This window comes from Aedes albopictus, chromosome 1, assembly GCF_035046485.1.
Source record: "Aedes albopictus strain Foshan chromosome 1, AalbF5, whole genome shotgun sequence".
Classification (NCBI taxonomy): Eukaryota; Metazoa; Arthropoda; class Insecta; order Diptera; family Culicidae; genus Aedes; species Aedes albopictus.
The window spans coordinates 42,980,013-42,996,463 of record NC_085136.1 but is presented as its reverse complement, the minus strand read 5'-3'; the positions used below and the strand labels follow the sequence as shown (position 1 = coordinate 42,996,463).

Below are 16,451 nucleotides of genomic sequence, written 5' to 3'. Positions count from 1 at the left end.
GCTAAATTTTATACAAGACCTATTCAGGAAACTCGAAAAGTAGTGTCGCAGCAGGTATCAGTAGGTCGGCTCCAGAGGCACGTTCTCCTCCATTTGGGAAATTTGTGCCACAAACGTGTCGCGCTGAATCATTTTCACATGTTACGACAGACAATATGCATGTACGATGGCCCTTATAATATGAAGCCGTGTGTTCGTACCTATGCAGTCCAACTGATAAAAGTAACTCGAAGCTTTTTGAATTGCCGTCTATACCGAGCAGATGCTATACATGTTTACTATACCAAGTAAAGAGTGAAATCAAAACAATCTTGTTGTGGTTGTTCGGTTTGAAGAGAAAAATAATACAGACTTAAGCAAAATCGCTAATCGTATTCCGAGTTGATTAGCATCCAGCCAGCACGGAGTCTCGTGAGTGTCGTCCTCGTGATCTACGCGAAGCAACATGTTAACAACAACAAGTCGTAGAAGAAAATCAATAGCCGCCTGGAAGGGGTGGCAGCAGAGGCCGCTATCAATAATGGTAGACTCATCCTTTCGCAAAATCGACGGTCGCTGCAACCGGTGGATAATGATGATGATCGTGACCGTGACGGTGCTGGTAGCAACATATCCTGTTGGGACGGAGGCAAACAGTTTGGTACGTATTCTCGTATGCTATTTTATTTATGTGTTTCTATTAAGTTTTAAGCATATACACTAGAGTTTTCTTTTTGACGTAGGACTACGTCTCTCTTTTCTATACCGGGTGTCATTCTAAATTTTCAGAAATCGGCCGCGTTACGTTTAAAGTGGAGATTTTGAGCGTTAATAGCTCAGCCATTTCTTGTTGAATTTTCAAAATTTTGGCACCAATCGATTGCAAATCTTTACACCAATTATGTCCAATAATAATATTTGCTGTTTTTCAATAACAAACTATTGAAAAATTGGGAAAAGTGAACCCATGTTTATTCCAGCCAATCACGATCGAGCACATTTTGGATGCTCCCGTCGAATATAAAAGCTACTGCTTCTTCGCATCTTCCCTCATTTGTCTTTGTCGTCTCGAGGTGAACGCATCGAACGAGAGCGGCCCACTTTCTTCGTTTGCGTTTTCGCTCATTATTCTTTGACGGCCGTGTTGGCTCGGCGTCGGTGGTTGTCGGCAAGGGTGCTGTTGCACATACGCCTTCTAACCGTCTAAAGCGGCAGACGAAGGAAAGAATACGTATCATCGATTGCTCGGCGGTGGTGGCAGAGGCAGCAAAATCCACAGAAAGATCCGCGACGAATTTGCGAGTTGCGTCGCTGTCCTCGGGACTCGGCCCTTCACCGATTGATTGGCGGCGGCGCATTGATATAGCATCAGGAACATCCAGGGCAACAAGCGGCGGACCAATTTTCGACGGCGTGCAGCATTCAGAACGGAGGAATCCAACACGCATTACGTGGCATGATAAATTGTCTAAAATCGTCCAATATTCAAACGGTTCTTTTCAGGACCATAGAAAATTATTTATCAAGAGTTGTGAATCAGATAATTATTTCATTCCATCATCGATCGGTTAAAGTGTGGTGCAACCGAAAAGTGAAAGATTGAATGCTTGGTGACCCCGCAAGAATGATGATGCCGGCCACTAATGGTTCCATCCGGAATTTATCAACCCTATCCGAACCATTTTTCGTGAAACATCGATAAATTATAACGTTGTTCGAATTAAAATGATCTTAACATTCCAATATTTTGGTTACTTTATTCGTTAAATGGAAATTTTCTCATTTCTCGGTTGATTAACCGTTTCAAGCGTCTGGTGCATGCGGGGCGGGTCGTGCAAATTAAATATACTGAAAAGCCAGCCGAATGGGAGGAGCTTAATCTGCTAATCTAGGGGCATAAAAGCTGCTCCCTCTGATTTCTTTCGTCATTTTCGTTGGATTAGTCAAGCAGGGTGGATGTCACCTCCACACCTGAGCAGTGAGCAGTACCCAGTGGCGACTCTCGGCTATCGTGCTGATAGCGTCATGAATCTTATCCACGGCAGAAAGCGGCCTACCAATTTTCGGTGGCATCCTGCAGGATTAGCACGGAGAAAACCAACACGCATTGGCACACACGTGGCAAGGCGGTTTCATGCCATTTTCTTCCTGAAATCGTTATTTTATCCAACGGTCCTTATCAGGATCACCAAAAAATGATTTTTCAAGAGTTGTAAATCAGATAATTTTACTCCATCAATCGAGAAAAGTGTGGTTCACCCGAAAAATGAATGATTGAATTCCGGCCACTAATGGTTCCATCCAGAATTCAGCAAAGCATTACCCTATCAGAACTATTTTCCGTAAAACATTGTTTAACTCTAACAATTTTCGAATTAAAATGATCTAAATCTTCCAATATTTTGTTTACTTTAACGCTTAGTGAAAAAATTTCTCATTTCTGGGTTGATTAATCGTTTGAAGCGTCTGAAGCATGCGGGGCGGGCCATGCAAATGAAATATTCTGGAAAGCCAGCCGAATGGGAGGAGCTGCATCTGCTAATCTAGGGGCATAAAAGCTGTTCCCTCTGATTTCTTTCTGGATTCCGCCAGACTGAAAAAATGTCGAATGTCGGGTTAAAGTCGGGTCAATTTTTATCGAATGTTGGGCCACTGTTGGACCAACATCGATCAACTATTGGGTCTATGTTGGGTTTGGTGGCCAAAATCAAAATAGGTGAATGATAGGTTGATGTCGGGTTTGACGTCATCAACTATGGTAAAAGCTTTAAACCTACAACACCACAAATTTATGCTTCCTAGCTGGGGCTCAATTGAATGATGTGCCTTGACTGAGGCTGGAGCTGAAAATTTGTAAAAGCACGAGGTCAGTCTTACCCAACCAATCCCAATCAAGCATAGTTCTGTGAGGCGACACGACGAAACTTATATAAGAGGTGCACACACTCAGTTCGATCATTTCATCGGCACACACAGCAGCGGACGGACAGCGCCGAGCGGCAGCAAGATCCCAAAAAAGATCCGCTTCAACGGATGAGCAAGCGGGTGGCACCGCCCTCTGTCCAATGAAGCCTCGATTCTTTTCGGATCAATCGGTGGTGGCGGCATGGGTGGCAATGAATTATACCAAAATGGTCCTTTTAAGGGCCCCAAAGCTTCCGAATGAGTTATTTGGAATATTATTCAATTATTTCTAAAAATTCAACTAATTCTATTTTTTTATAGTTTATCGATAAAGTTCAAATTTTATACTAAATCGTCCCCTTAATGCTAGAACAAGGTAACTCGAAATTTGACGTTTTTGAGTTGAATATGCCATTATATCGAGCTTTTTGAGCTCTATAATGTATCCAAAGACCAATTAAATACGATTATAAACGACGAAAATATTCACCATTTTCAAAACTAGGTATCTCAGTGTAGAATACAAGAACTGAGTGCTATAACTAGGTAACTGAGAAAATCATATCTATTTCCAATCGCACAGGTTAAAATCTATCGAACGCTTGGACGTGGAAATGTTACTAGTCATTCTTTTGTTAGTAGATTGAAAATCTACTACTGTTTTACATTTTAGGCCAAAAAAATGGAAAATATTTTACTTGTATTGATTTAGCTAAAACTGTGATTGTTCGTTGACGACTATTTTATGAACATTTGAGGTGTCATGTGGTGATATAGCAGGCATCCTAGCAAATTCAGTTATTACACGTTAATTTCAATATGTGAACCCTATTAAATTTGCATACTGTAACAAGAAAATTGAAAAGTATGATATCAATAGTGGCAAGAACTAGGTATCTCAGTACATCTCCTCCATTATTTATGTTGCATTTTGAGTGCTATAACTAGGTAACTCGACAATTTTTTAACCATTTATTGTTTTTATCAAAAGTTTAAACCAAAATAGTTCAAAACTTTTTCCTGTAGCAGAAAGAGTAGAAGCTGAATAAGCAATACATGCGAAAAAATAATCATGTTCAAGGCTCCATACCTTTGGAACAACTGCATGAAAAATTGTCAAATTTTCAAAGTCTCGAAACTATGATTTTCAAGTTACCTAGTTCTATCATTAAGGAGACGAAATATACACCGCTGTTTGGGGCCTATATAGCTAAAGCTGTTAAGGCGCGGATATCCAGCATGGCCATGCTGAGGGTGACGGGTTCGATTCCCGGCCAGCCCAGGAATTTTTCGTAAAGGAAATATCCTTGGCTTTCTTGGGCATAGAATATTGATATTTTCGCCCAAATGCCCACGCGGCCTATTGCTTGAGGGAACGATGCGCCGCGGATTTTTCTCCTTTTATCTGGTTCTTATTGGAGAATAAAATTGCTGAGTTCCTCAAGCGCGGTACGTCATTAACACACAGCAAGGCCGCATTAAACATTTGGAATACGCCACGCCGGTGTTTCGTATAGAAAGGATCTGACAATAGTTCGTGCCAGCCACACGATATACACATGCAAAATGGTCACTAGCAGAGGAAGCTCTCAGTTAATAACTATGTAAGTGCTCATAGAAGACTAAGCTGAGAAGCAGGCTTTGTCCCAGTGGCGACGCAACGCCAAGAAGAAGAATACGCCACTTTTTACTGAAATTAATCTACAATAGCCATTACATAATGTTGGTAACGTGTTGAAAAATTCAACAAAATTTAATTTTCAATGGGGATAAAATTGCTATAGACTGATTTTCTAGTGAGTTCCTAACACAGACTTCAATTTCGTGCACCAACCCACAGACGAAAGGAAATTTACCATATAGTGTCTTTACTCTGGCCGTTGTTTTTGCTGAATAGATACACGTTTACTTCATCTGTAAGCCCCAAATTCTTTATTGGGCGTTAAAAATTAGTCCTACGTCAACACTGCGGTTATGTCTCAGACATTACACACTCCTAGTTTTTAATTAACATGGAAATTTTATGTCTGTCAAGTTTAATACATTCAAATTACTGGACTAGTGAGAGTCCTTACAACTGAAACGAAAGAGGCGCTATAGTCACAGCTGAAATGGCGTGTGTAATCAGCATGGCCATGCTGAGGATGACGGGTTCGATTCCCGTTCGGTCCTGAAACTGTTTGGTATAGGAAATTTCCCTGACTTCCTTTGGGCATAGAGTGTCTTCGTGCCTGCCACACGATATACACATTCAAAGTGGTCATCGACAGAGGAAGCTTTCAGTTAAAAACTGTGGAAGTGCTAATAGAACACTGAAGCTGAAAAGCAGGCTTTGTCCCACTGGTGACGTTACTCCAAGAAGAATAAATATTGTGAAACAACGATCCACCCTAGCGTAACGTTAGACCTCTTATCTGCCGCCGTGTTGTTTTGTTCACATTCGAGTTGTTCCGTTCAGGATCATCGGTGGCCAGACAGACTGGCATCGCATAAGAGCGCACTATTGGGTGCACAAACTACTGACTGGCGCCCATCGTTTGCGCGGAGGTGGCTATATTTAGAAGAAAAAAATAAGTGCACTTTGCAGCATATCATTAGCGGTGCTTTGCAATGCTGCGTATCCATCCATAATGCATTGGACTTTCCCGGGAAACTTCCATGGCTGATGGATGTCCTCTTTTGATTTCTGTTCATCATCGATATGGAGGGTGTTTGTGAAAAGCTGGGAGGACATGGTGAGTCCTTCGTGAGATTTTTCCCGGAGTTTATTCTGCGTTTTTTCCAAACTTTCGTGAGATTTCTTCCAGGTTTTTTTCCGAGAGTTTTATCAGATTATATCCCAGATATTATCTTCAAGAGTTTCTCTCGGAATTCCTCTTGAAGATTTTTTACGATTCCTTCTGATATTCTTCTTGAGACTTACCCACTAGATCTTCCCGAATTTCTCCCAGAGATTCTGCAGAAGTTGTTCTTGAGATTTCTACTAGAGCTCCTCCAAGGATATCTTCAGCAGTTTTCCATGAATTTTCTGCAGGAGTTAGTCTGAACCAGGATATCTTCTAAAGGTTCTCACGGGATTTCTCTTGAAGATTTTTCTCAGAGTTACTCCTGATACTTTTCTCAGAAGCTTTCTTTTGGTGTTGGTCTTGCGATGTTTTTCAGAGTTTTTTTTTCTGAATTTATCCTAGACTTTCTCCTAAGATTTTTTTTCGAATTACATTTTGCGATTTCTGCAGGAAGGAGTTATTGCTGATATTTTCCAAGAAATTCTTTCCGTGATTTCTTCCGGAGTTTTTGTCAGGCTCTTCCTTGTAGTTTGTTGTTTACAGGATGTCTTGCAGTGATTCTCGTAAGATTGTTTTTTTTTTGAAATTTCACGGGATACTCTCCCAGAACCTTTTCCGAAATCTCTACCGGAAGTTGTCCCGGGTGCTCCATTTGGGATTTGTTTAATACTAGCTCCCGCATTTTTTGCAGTTTCTTTTGAGAACTTCTCGGAGAAATATCTGTAGGAATCTAGGTGACATCTTGTGAGGAACTTCGCAAGACCTTTTTCAACCTTAGCGTGGCGCAAAGGGTTCAAGTGAAATTTTTGCTAGAACAAACTTTCAAAAAACATTTCAAATTTAATTTTCAAACTTTTTTTTTCTAGACTAAATCGGTGATTCTAGAATCCGTTTGGGCCAAATTTGTGCTCAAAATTACGATATCTCTACTGGTTTCCGAGATAATTGAAAAAAAAATGACATATTTTGGTACCCAACCCAAAAATACTAAAAAACGACATCAGAAACCAGTAGAGATATCGCAATTTTGAGCACAAATTTGGCCCGATTGGGTTCTAGAATCACCGATTTAGTCTAGAAAAAATAAGTTTGAAAATTAAATTTGAAATGTTTTTTGAAAGTTTTCCTAGCAAAAATTTCACTGAACCCTTTGCGCCACCCCTAAATATCAACCGAAATCGCTCATTTTTGTACAGATCACTTATTTCGACTAGTAGATCACTTTCCTCTTGGGAAATCATGTATCGGAGATATTTTTTGAAATTAGCCCCACCCTAGCGGTTAGGGGCGTCAGTCGTCTGGCCGTTTCGTAAGCCTTGGGGTGTGGGCAGGGATGGAAAATGATGAAGATTGCAGCTGAGCAGACACAAACCAAAACAAAAATACTCGTGAACAACAGGGGCCCGAGAATACTCGCACTTATTTATTCGTGAGTAAACGAAGCTGGCAAGCACTCGCATGTGATTCGCGAAGCTTCGTGAGTTTTTTTGCATTTTGACGAAAAACGCGTATTAACGACTGACAGTGTTGCTTTTCAGGAACAATGAAGCATAAAGCATTAGTTTATGTTGGATAACCACTGGATTTGCTATTATAACCACAACAAAATGCACTTCCCGCACCTACACTAGTTCTTCACGAGTAAAAGCTCATGAGTGTTTCTGTTTTTGTTTTGCTTCTTACCAGAGTGCAAATTGTTCATAGTCATTGACTGAAAACAGCACGAATTTGAATGATTCTGCACTGAATATTCAAAACAAACAAATTCATTTTCGCTCTCCCTCTTCACACAGTCAGTCAATTCGTAGTCATTGAATATGATGCCGATCGAGAAACATCTCCATAATTACCTACGTTAATGGCTACGATTCCTTCCAAAAACACTCCACAACAATCAAATGGGAAAAGATCTGTGTAAAGCACCGTTAAATGTGATCGAAACGTTAATACTTTATCAGCAATTTAACACTTTGTAAGATGTGTACAAATATTCATTGACTTTCATTCAGTTGACAAACGAGTATCGAGCAGCTGAATATGAATATGCAGGCAAGTGAATGAAAATTGCCGCACGGTGAACTTCAGCTCGTCTGCTCGAAAATTTTGCGCCCTGCTTCTTACTCGCGAAGCAGGCGGGTGCGAATAAACTCACACACTTTTTACTCTCGGAATCGTGAGTAAGCCTTGTGTTGGCTTTACACTCGCGAGTTGCTTCATGAGGAGAGTAATTCCATCACTGGGTGTGGGTTCGCTCCAGTCGGTGAAAATTTTTCGTCAAACGGAAAATTGTCCATTTTCCGGGGGGTTTCGTGTGTTGTCCGTTGTCTTATGTTTGTGATCGTTCAGTCTGTGCAACCTCAGGTCGAAGACTGTGTAGTGTTTTTCTTCTTCTAATAAACCACAGACCCTGAAGAAGTTCTAAACCCGAGGATCGAAACGTTGATGATTAAATAAAAGAATTAACGCTGATTTGTGTGACTGCAAGCCGAAACCATTAGAAGTCCCACTAAAATCAGTCATCCAAGAAACAAAACTTCGCAAGACCTATTGGAGAAATCTCGAGGGAGAGAAGCTTCAGAATAAATCCTGGGACATCTCAGAAAAGAGCTCTGGGAATACTTAATCTCTGAAGAAAATATCAAGGACATTCAAGGAGGAATTCTGAAAACCTCTAAGAGCAATTCCGGGAAACTACGGGTGAAATTCAAGAGAAATATTGGAAAACTTTCTGGAAGTAATAGGAAGCAATTCCTTGAAGAATCTCGTAAAAATCCCGAGAGCAACTGTTGGAAAGCTTCCCCGGAAAATCGTTAAAATAAATTCCCGAAGGACTTTAAAGAAATTTTGGAAGGATCTCCGGGATATATCGCGCGAGAAACTCTGGAAAAACACCGCAAAAAGAAGAAACTATTTACGGAAGCAAACCTCTGGATGGAAACTTTGGAAACTGCGATTAAAAAACCAGGAAAAAACTCCGGCCAACTTCCAAAACGTATGGTAAATTCAAGGAAGAATTATGTTGGAAACTTTGAATGAATTTAAGAGAGAGCAATTGCAGTAGAATTCCAGGGAAGAACCTCGGAAGAAGTTCAAGGAAGAATCATGGATAGAATTTCAAGAGAAACCTTCAAAGGAATTTCGTAAGGAATTCTGGATACATTTCCAATCAAATTTCTAAACTATTCTCTGAAGGAATTCTCAACCTTGAATAAAGTTCTTGAAAAGTATTTATCGGAATAGTCAAGACAATAGGAACCACCCGTTTTTATTCAAAATTGTTGATAAGCTATTGTAATTTCTAGGTTTTCTGTAGGATTTCTATAGAAATCTCAATTTACTACATGACCAGAAAACAAGTCCAGTTTCAAAATAGTATAAAGAATTGAATGGTTATGTGGTCTGTACAGAGGCGTCTCGTGATCCGTAGAGCTGAATGTTCATTTGAGTCCCTGTTTGTTTTGAAACGATGGCGTTCGCTGTCGAAAGATAAAGAACTATGAAGAAGATCCTAATCTGGTTGATAGGGATTTCCTTCCAATTTATGAATAACAAACGATGGGTTTCGTGTAAACACATATTTTTTGGTAGATCTTACAGTCATCATACAGTCAAATCACTTATACAACAGTTGAATCCTGCTCCTCGCTCAAGGAGCGAATCTATTGATGATTTCGTCGATAAAACTGCTTTGTTATTTCAATTGATGTTGCAGAGTTTCCTACCGTCTTCAGCATAAACCACTACACTTTTTTCCACATTTTTTTAGTGTAAAACGCTTTCAGCTAATTTGTCAGCTTGACTTTATCGAAATTGCGGAACGAGAGCAGACATCGTCAACCAATTGTTCAGGATTTTCTTCGGAAAAGCTTTTGAACATCGAAGAATTCACGGAAAAGCTCGTCCTGGCACTGCGGCAACCGCAGCCGTTCGGCTATGGAAGGGCCCGACAGGGACACAGGCAGCCTTGGTACAGCTGGTGGCGGACTGACCTTGCACGAGCCACTGCAGGTTTGCTTTGTTGGAGCTAGTCCACCATAGCCATGAACGCCATAGCGAGGCTAGCTCTGTCGATGACCGTTTCTTAATAATAAATAAAAAGAACGCGAGACACCTTCCATCAAACTAGACGGTTGCCGACTGATACCTCAATCAGCAACCACTACACTCTTTATTCATTCCAGGTATATACAATTTGTCAATCTTCTTCAATAACAACATACCTACGCCAACAAATCTACCTCGCTCCAACACTCCAAACTCGTACCTGAAGGTTCGACGCTACTCGAGCGTTCAACGCTATCTAACTTCCAACATGCTTCAGATATCAAGCCCAACATCGAAATATTTCATCGGGGGAACTTTTTCATACAAAAATTGGGTATGTTTGTTAAGTAGAAATAGGGATTAATTTGGAACCGTTCATTTTGTATGGGGAAAAACAGTATTCTGAAAAAGTTGTTCGGGATCCCTCGGTGGATTTTTTTGAGGGACCCTGCAAATGAAAGCTGAAAGCCTCTATTTTTGAATAGCGAAAAATTTGACGATGCCCATTTTTTTGTTATAAACTTTTCCCATGCACACGCCGTGACATAAAACACGTTAAAACTACTTTATTAAAAGACGACTGCTATAATGTATAGTGTGATATGTACTCGTGTAAATGGGCGGAAGTCGTAATGACATTTTAGATCTGACGTAGCATCTATCGCATGACAGTCCAGCTGTCAGGAAAAAGCCCAGTGGTAAAGCGAGGAGTTGGTCAGTAGACCGTTCTCCCAGCTCTGCTCCATTCTTCCCAACAGGTTCTCCTCCCAAAAATCGCGGGGAAACTATCCGGTGAAAATGTGCTCGAGAGAATGTACTTAAACATAGGTACTCGATGTACGGGTGTAGAAGCTTTCTTGTGCAACAGTATGTACCTACTTCCCAGGAAAACCGTTTGAGGATACGTGGATACTGTTGTATACCGTCTTGAACTGTAGATGAACAAGTCTGGCGTTCGATTTGAATAGGTCGTATAGGGTCGTATGTTTACTATGATTCCTATGCAGATTCAACCTATTCAAATCGAACGCAAGAAGTGATACCTTTATATTCAAAGAATCCCTGGAGGACATATTGCACATATCAGAACTTCGGTCCTATGTCGAACGGTCGTCGACGAAGCCGGCTTGATATCTTCCCTCCACCGCAGCTCATTCGCTGTATTTGAATACATACATTATATTACATAAAATGGCCTAGAATTATACTTTGTAAACAGTTGTTATTACCACTTTTACTCACATTCTTTTCTTCCTCTTCCCCAGCTCCTGACCGGCAAAAACTGCATCGTAACGGAACCCCTATACAACATCACCTTCAACCCGACGTCGCTCGATTCGGAACTGGCCCATCACGTCAAGTCGGACATCAACGAGCAGTTCCTGTTCGACGTTTGCGATCACCTGAAAAATCCTTGCAACGGCATTTCCGGCGGCGCTGCATGTCTGAAACGGAACAACAACACTCAGGTGCTGCTAGGAAGGGATTCCAAACTGCAGTTAACCGACGGTCGGCTTCATTTCAACTTCACCGGTGGAGAACCGTGCCGGAATGATAGGAACTACTCGCTCGATATCATTTTGATGTGCAGCTATGAGTCGGTGCAGGAGCCGTTGAGTGTGATTCCGTACTCGGCGGACCAGTGTGGTTACTTCATGTTCTGGACGACGAATCTGGCGTGCGCTCCGTTGCCGGATCGGGTCAAGGCGAACGAGTGCGCCGTCAAAGATGAATCCGGATATACGTTCAATCTGCTTCCGCTCAGTCACCTGCGGTATCACGTTGCGGATCGCAATGGGTCGCACTTTTTTGTCACGGCGTGCAAGCCGGTCCATTACGGGCATATGACCATGTGCCCACCGGGGAGTAGCGTCTGTTTCGTGAACAACACCGAAACGGACTACCGGAAGCGCTACCACGACTACGGCCAAACGGATCCGAACCCGACGATCGAGAACGGAAAACTGGTGATGAATATGGTTTCCAGCGAGGGAACTTGTCAGAATGCAAAGATCATTTTTGAATGTGATCAAACGGCCGAGGAAGAAGCACCGGAATATGTGGCGAAGGAGGGATGTGTCCACTTGTTCGAATGGCGGACGCCGTTGGCTTGCAAGGAGAAGAAATTCTGCGCCGTGGTCGATCCCAGCAGTGGGATACTGTTCAATATGAGCTCGCTGGCTGGGAAGAGCTACATCGTGAAGGAAGGGGACAAGTCGTACGAGTTCGGGATTTGCAAAATGGACAAGAGTCGGTGTGGAGGTAAGTTGCGGGGAAAACTTACAGAAAGGCGAGCAACGTTGGATATTATCAAACGTCTATGATGCCTCACGTTTTTATGACTATCGGGTAAATCACTTTTTTAGGTATACTAATTTTAGTTTTTATTCCTCAGAAAAATCTGGAGCATGCGAGTTGACCAAGGACAACTCGGAAGTCGTTGATTTGGGCAAAATGGACGAAAATTTGCTCTACAACATAACTGGCGCTCCCTACCTGCTATACAAATCGGGCTCCATCTGCAAGCAGCCAAACCAGAGATGGTCCACCAAGATCGAGTTCATCTGCGAAACGGATAAGGGTGCCAAATCTGAACCGAAACTAGTGGAGAACAACAACTGTGAGGTTTTCATCCAGATGGAAACGGAACTGGCATGTGCGAAACCTATCTCGTGCATCGCTACGAACCTTTCCGATGATCGGCAAATCGACTTGAGTGCGTTAACCTCCGCAGAATTCAACTACGAAGCCCGTGTGAACGAAACCCTGGCCATTGCCAAGGACAAGAAGTTTTTCCTGAACGTCTGCCGGCCGTTGCTTTCGATCTACGGGCTGGGTTGCCCCGGCGGATCGGCTGCTTGCATGGCCATGCAGAGCGCCAACGATCCAACCCCGCGGGAAGAACTATCCATGGGCTATCCGGATGTTTCGTTGATCATCGTCCGGGATCGCGTTCAGTTGAAATACCTGCGGGGAAGTGCTTGCCCTCAGGACAAGGATACGCAGCTCTCGTCCGAGATTGAGTTCTACTGTCAGCCGAAAGCCGGCCGCGGTGTGCCGATCCTGCAGGAAGTGATGCACGACTGCCACTATCGGTTCGAGTGGGCCACCAATGTTATGTGCCCGCAGTATACGGCGAAGTTTCACGAGAAAACGTGCTCAATCGTGAGCAACGATACGGACACTGCGCTGGATTTGAAGAAGATTTTCCCCGATGGGGTGTTGGTGGTCAATGCGAGCAAAAATAGTGCCTCGTCGGAGCTTCGCGATGGAAAGGTGCACTTGTGCACGAAGAATATTACGGCCGTGGTCGATTACCGCGAGCGAGCGGTGAAGATGTTCTTTGCCGTTGCGGATGCGAGCTGCGAGGGAACTGCAGGTGAGTTTTTGGTCGCTTTGAGAACGATATGGGAAAACACTTATTTGAATTTCCTGGTCCGTTTTAGGAAACATCAACGTCAATTTGAAATTGGAATGCGGGAATTCGAGTAGCTTCACCACAAACGAGGTAAGTGGCATTTTTTTAAACAATTTTTCTGAAAGCCTTAAGGTTGGACAATTCGTCATTGTTATCATATTGGCATTTTTAAATCGAAGTTTATTGTCAAGCCTGCTCGCTGTTTGCATCTTCAGAAGAAGATTGTTCCCTCTAGTGCAACGTGGATCAGTACATTTGAAAAAGCATTACCCTGCTTCAATCCATCCAAGGTTACAAACGAGGTAGACCGGTAGACTGGGATCCATTGTTCTGTCTGTCAGCAAAGTTCCTTTTCGGGTATTACACATGGCGGGCACTGGCGCAGTCTTGGGCAGCGCATTATTGACAGTTGCAGAGAATCTACGCATATCGTTTCTATCCATGCTCTTCCGCGCCACTGAAATTACACACTTTTCTTGCAGCGGTGAATTGCTTTCGTTTTTGCTCTTACCATTCTGTACCGCTCTTTCTTTAGCCGGTTACGCGAATGAATCTGGAAGTTGAAATCTAATCAAAAATTCTTCCCCAACGATTTCGCCTGAATTTCCATCAGGGTTTCTTTCTGAAATTTGTTTGGAGATACATACCTCTTTGAACGCCTTCCAGGATTTTTTTTATCTGTATTAACGAGATTTTTAACCCTAGGCTAGTTCATCTCGGGACCCACGCTTTACTTCCCTTCCGAAGGAAGAACTCACATTTAGCGAGTTTGTCGGGAGTGGGATTCGATCCCAGGTCCTCGGCGTAATAGTCAAGTGTTCTAAAACCATTACACCAGGTCCGCAGTATTTATCTTAGTATTTCTTCTGGAAGTCCTCCCGAAGGTTCTTCCGAATTCCTAACGGAATTATTTCGAAGACTCAAACATATTTTTCCGTGATTCCTCCTTGAGAATCTCCCGGAATTCTTGAATTCCAATCGGTTGCTCCCGGAGTTTCTCCCGGGGATCCTGTAAAATTTCTTTGCATAATTTCTTACAAAGGATTTCCCGCTATTGCTTCCAGAGTTCTTCACGGTATTTTCCCCGAAGTACTTCCTGCGTTTTCTCCAAAGACGTTTTGGTGGGATTTCTATTCGGGAGGTTCCTACAGGAGTTTCTCTCAGGCAGGCTTGATAATCCTCCTCGAAATCAAAAGAGTTTTGCAACATGCTCTAAAGCGGTGTTTTGCTTTTGTCTCGTCGCGAGGGAGCGAACGAACCCCAAACAGAGAGGCAATAAAAATTGAGCGAGGAAGAGGGGAACGAAAAAAGAGCCGATGATTATTTCGGCTTTTTGAGTGTGATTTTCGCCTCGAGAGTCTTTCTTTGTATGGGAGTGGAACTCGCGAGAGCTTTTTGAGTGTGAGTGGACGTGAGAAACACAACAAGCAATTATGAGTGTTGGACGAACTCCTCGTTGCGCGGCAAGCTCGCGCTCGTTGCTGTTGAGGATTTGCGTTGTGATTTCTGAGTTTTATTTCCACTCCTCAGAAAATCGTCAAAATCGCTTCCTCATTTTCTCGCGAGGGAGTTTCTGTCAAGCCTGCAGTCTCAGGATATTACTTGAATGTTGTGGCGGAACTTCTCTTATGATTTTGCTTCGGATTTCTCTTGAATAATGTTCCGCAATTCTTACCGCGATTCTGGTGAGAAATTTGATAAATTTTTGCTTAATTCGAATGTTTGTGGGATATCAGGCAAATTCCGGTGGAAGGAAATGCTAAAACATTCTAGTATTATCTCCGTTCCTGTTAGAATTCCACAAGAAGATTAATTTGTAATTCCTCCAGGAGTTGCTTGTGGGATTCATTCAGGAGTCTGGATTTCCTTCAGTAGTTTCTGGGATTGCACCAGTTTTTATGATTCCGCACGGAGTTCCTTCTTGAATTCTTCCAGGAGTTCGAATTCCTTCTGGAACTCCTCTAATAGTTTCTTAAGGTATGACCACAAGAGTTTTTTTTAAGATTTAAGAGAGATCGAATGGGATTTCTCTAGGAGCTCCATCAGGGTTTATTCCTGGCGTTCTCGCAGAATTCTTTCTGGGATACATGTGTGAATTAATTCAAAGAATTTCCAGGCAATTTCTCCAGAAGTCGTCGAGAATTTCCCTTGAAGTTCCCAGGGAATTTCTCCAGAATTTCCCTGGGAATCCCTCGAGAAGTTTCACTGGAAATTCTCCAGGAGACCCCGACAAATAAACCCTGTATCCGCAATAATCGGGACACATAAATACAGTTTAACTCTGCAATTGATACATTAAAATTGCTCAAATTTTGTTTAATAACATCTTATGATATGTTCATATCACCTACAAAATTTCATGTGAATCGGTGCAGTACTTTTTGTTGTAGCAACGAAAGAATAAAATTTGTACCATTGAATTTTGTACAGCCCCTAGTTTTGCTTGTCAGAGCTGTAACTTTTGAATTTGGTAAAGGAAATAGCTGAAATTTTGTACACAAACCTCTCAATTTACATTTGTTGCACAGGCAAAATTTAAAAAAAAAATCGATGCACTATCAACACTTTTATAGCCGAACATGTATTGGGACTGAACGTGATTTTAGCCTCTCAAACAGCAATTAGTCAGCACCCTTTATTGTTTCGAATGTACTATTGAAAGTACTATACCAATAATCATCAAATTTTGCAGGCATAATATACACATAATCAATTAGCTTCTGTGAAAAATTCATGAAAATTGACAGAGAAATTCAAAAGCTATGAATAGGCAAAAATCGCACATGAAAAACACGAAAAACTTTCACTAACATTCACCCCTATCAACACCAATAGCTTTCAAACCAATTGATCAAAGTTGATAAAATTTGCATGAAAGTGTCTTCATAAGTATCATAACTGCTAACGAAATTTCATAATTATCATCACAGAACATTGAACTGTAGCGTAAAAGAACCATCTAGTATGCGAATGAAAATTGATCATGATTGTACAAAATGCTTAAAACCACGTCTGTTTATTTTTCATCCACAGTTAAAAGTAATGCATCGATTTTTATGAAATTTGGCACAAATAACAAACATACATCAAAGAGTTCTCAGTCAATTATTTGGCCAATTTTACGAATTAATAACAGAGCTACAGACATACTTCTGTGTCCCGATTATTGCGGATACAGGCTTTACTCCAGGAATTTGCCGTGAATCCCCCCATGGCTTCCCCATGAATACCACGGAAATGCCCCTAAGCTTCTAAGCTTCCCAAGAATGCATGCAGCATTTGAAGAAGAATTCCTCCAGGATTTCCCTAGAAATTATTCC

General features: G+C 41.9%; 1 protein-coding gene across 9 annotated transcripts in view; it reads left to right on the top strand.

The window, feature by feature from the left end:
* Nucleotides 1-16,451, top strand: part of LOC109406602 (cation-independent mannose-6-phosphate receptor) — a 236,869-nt gene that overhangs the window by 15,227 nt on the left and 205,191 nt on the right. For 5 of the 9 annotated variants that reach the window (XM_062844424.1, XM_062844422.1, XM_062844419.1 and 2 more), the window contains exons 2-5: nt 209-640; nt 10,979-11,975; nt 12,109-13,092; nt 13,160-13,221. In XM_062844424.1, coding sequence (XP_062700408.1) covers nt 446-640; nt 10,979-11,975; nt 12,109-13,092; nt 13,160-13,221 — 2,238 coding nt within the window. In that variant the 5' untranslated portion in view covers nt 209-445. The remainder of the gene's footprint in view (nt 1-208; nt 641-10,978; nt 11,976-12,108; nt 13,093-13,159; nt 13,222-16,451) is intronic. The other 4 variants (XM_062844426.1, XM_062844425.1, XM_062844420.1 and 1 more) reach the window with 2 other exon arrangements.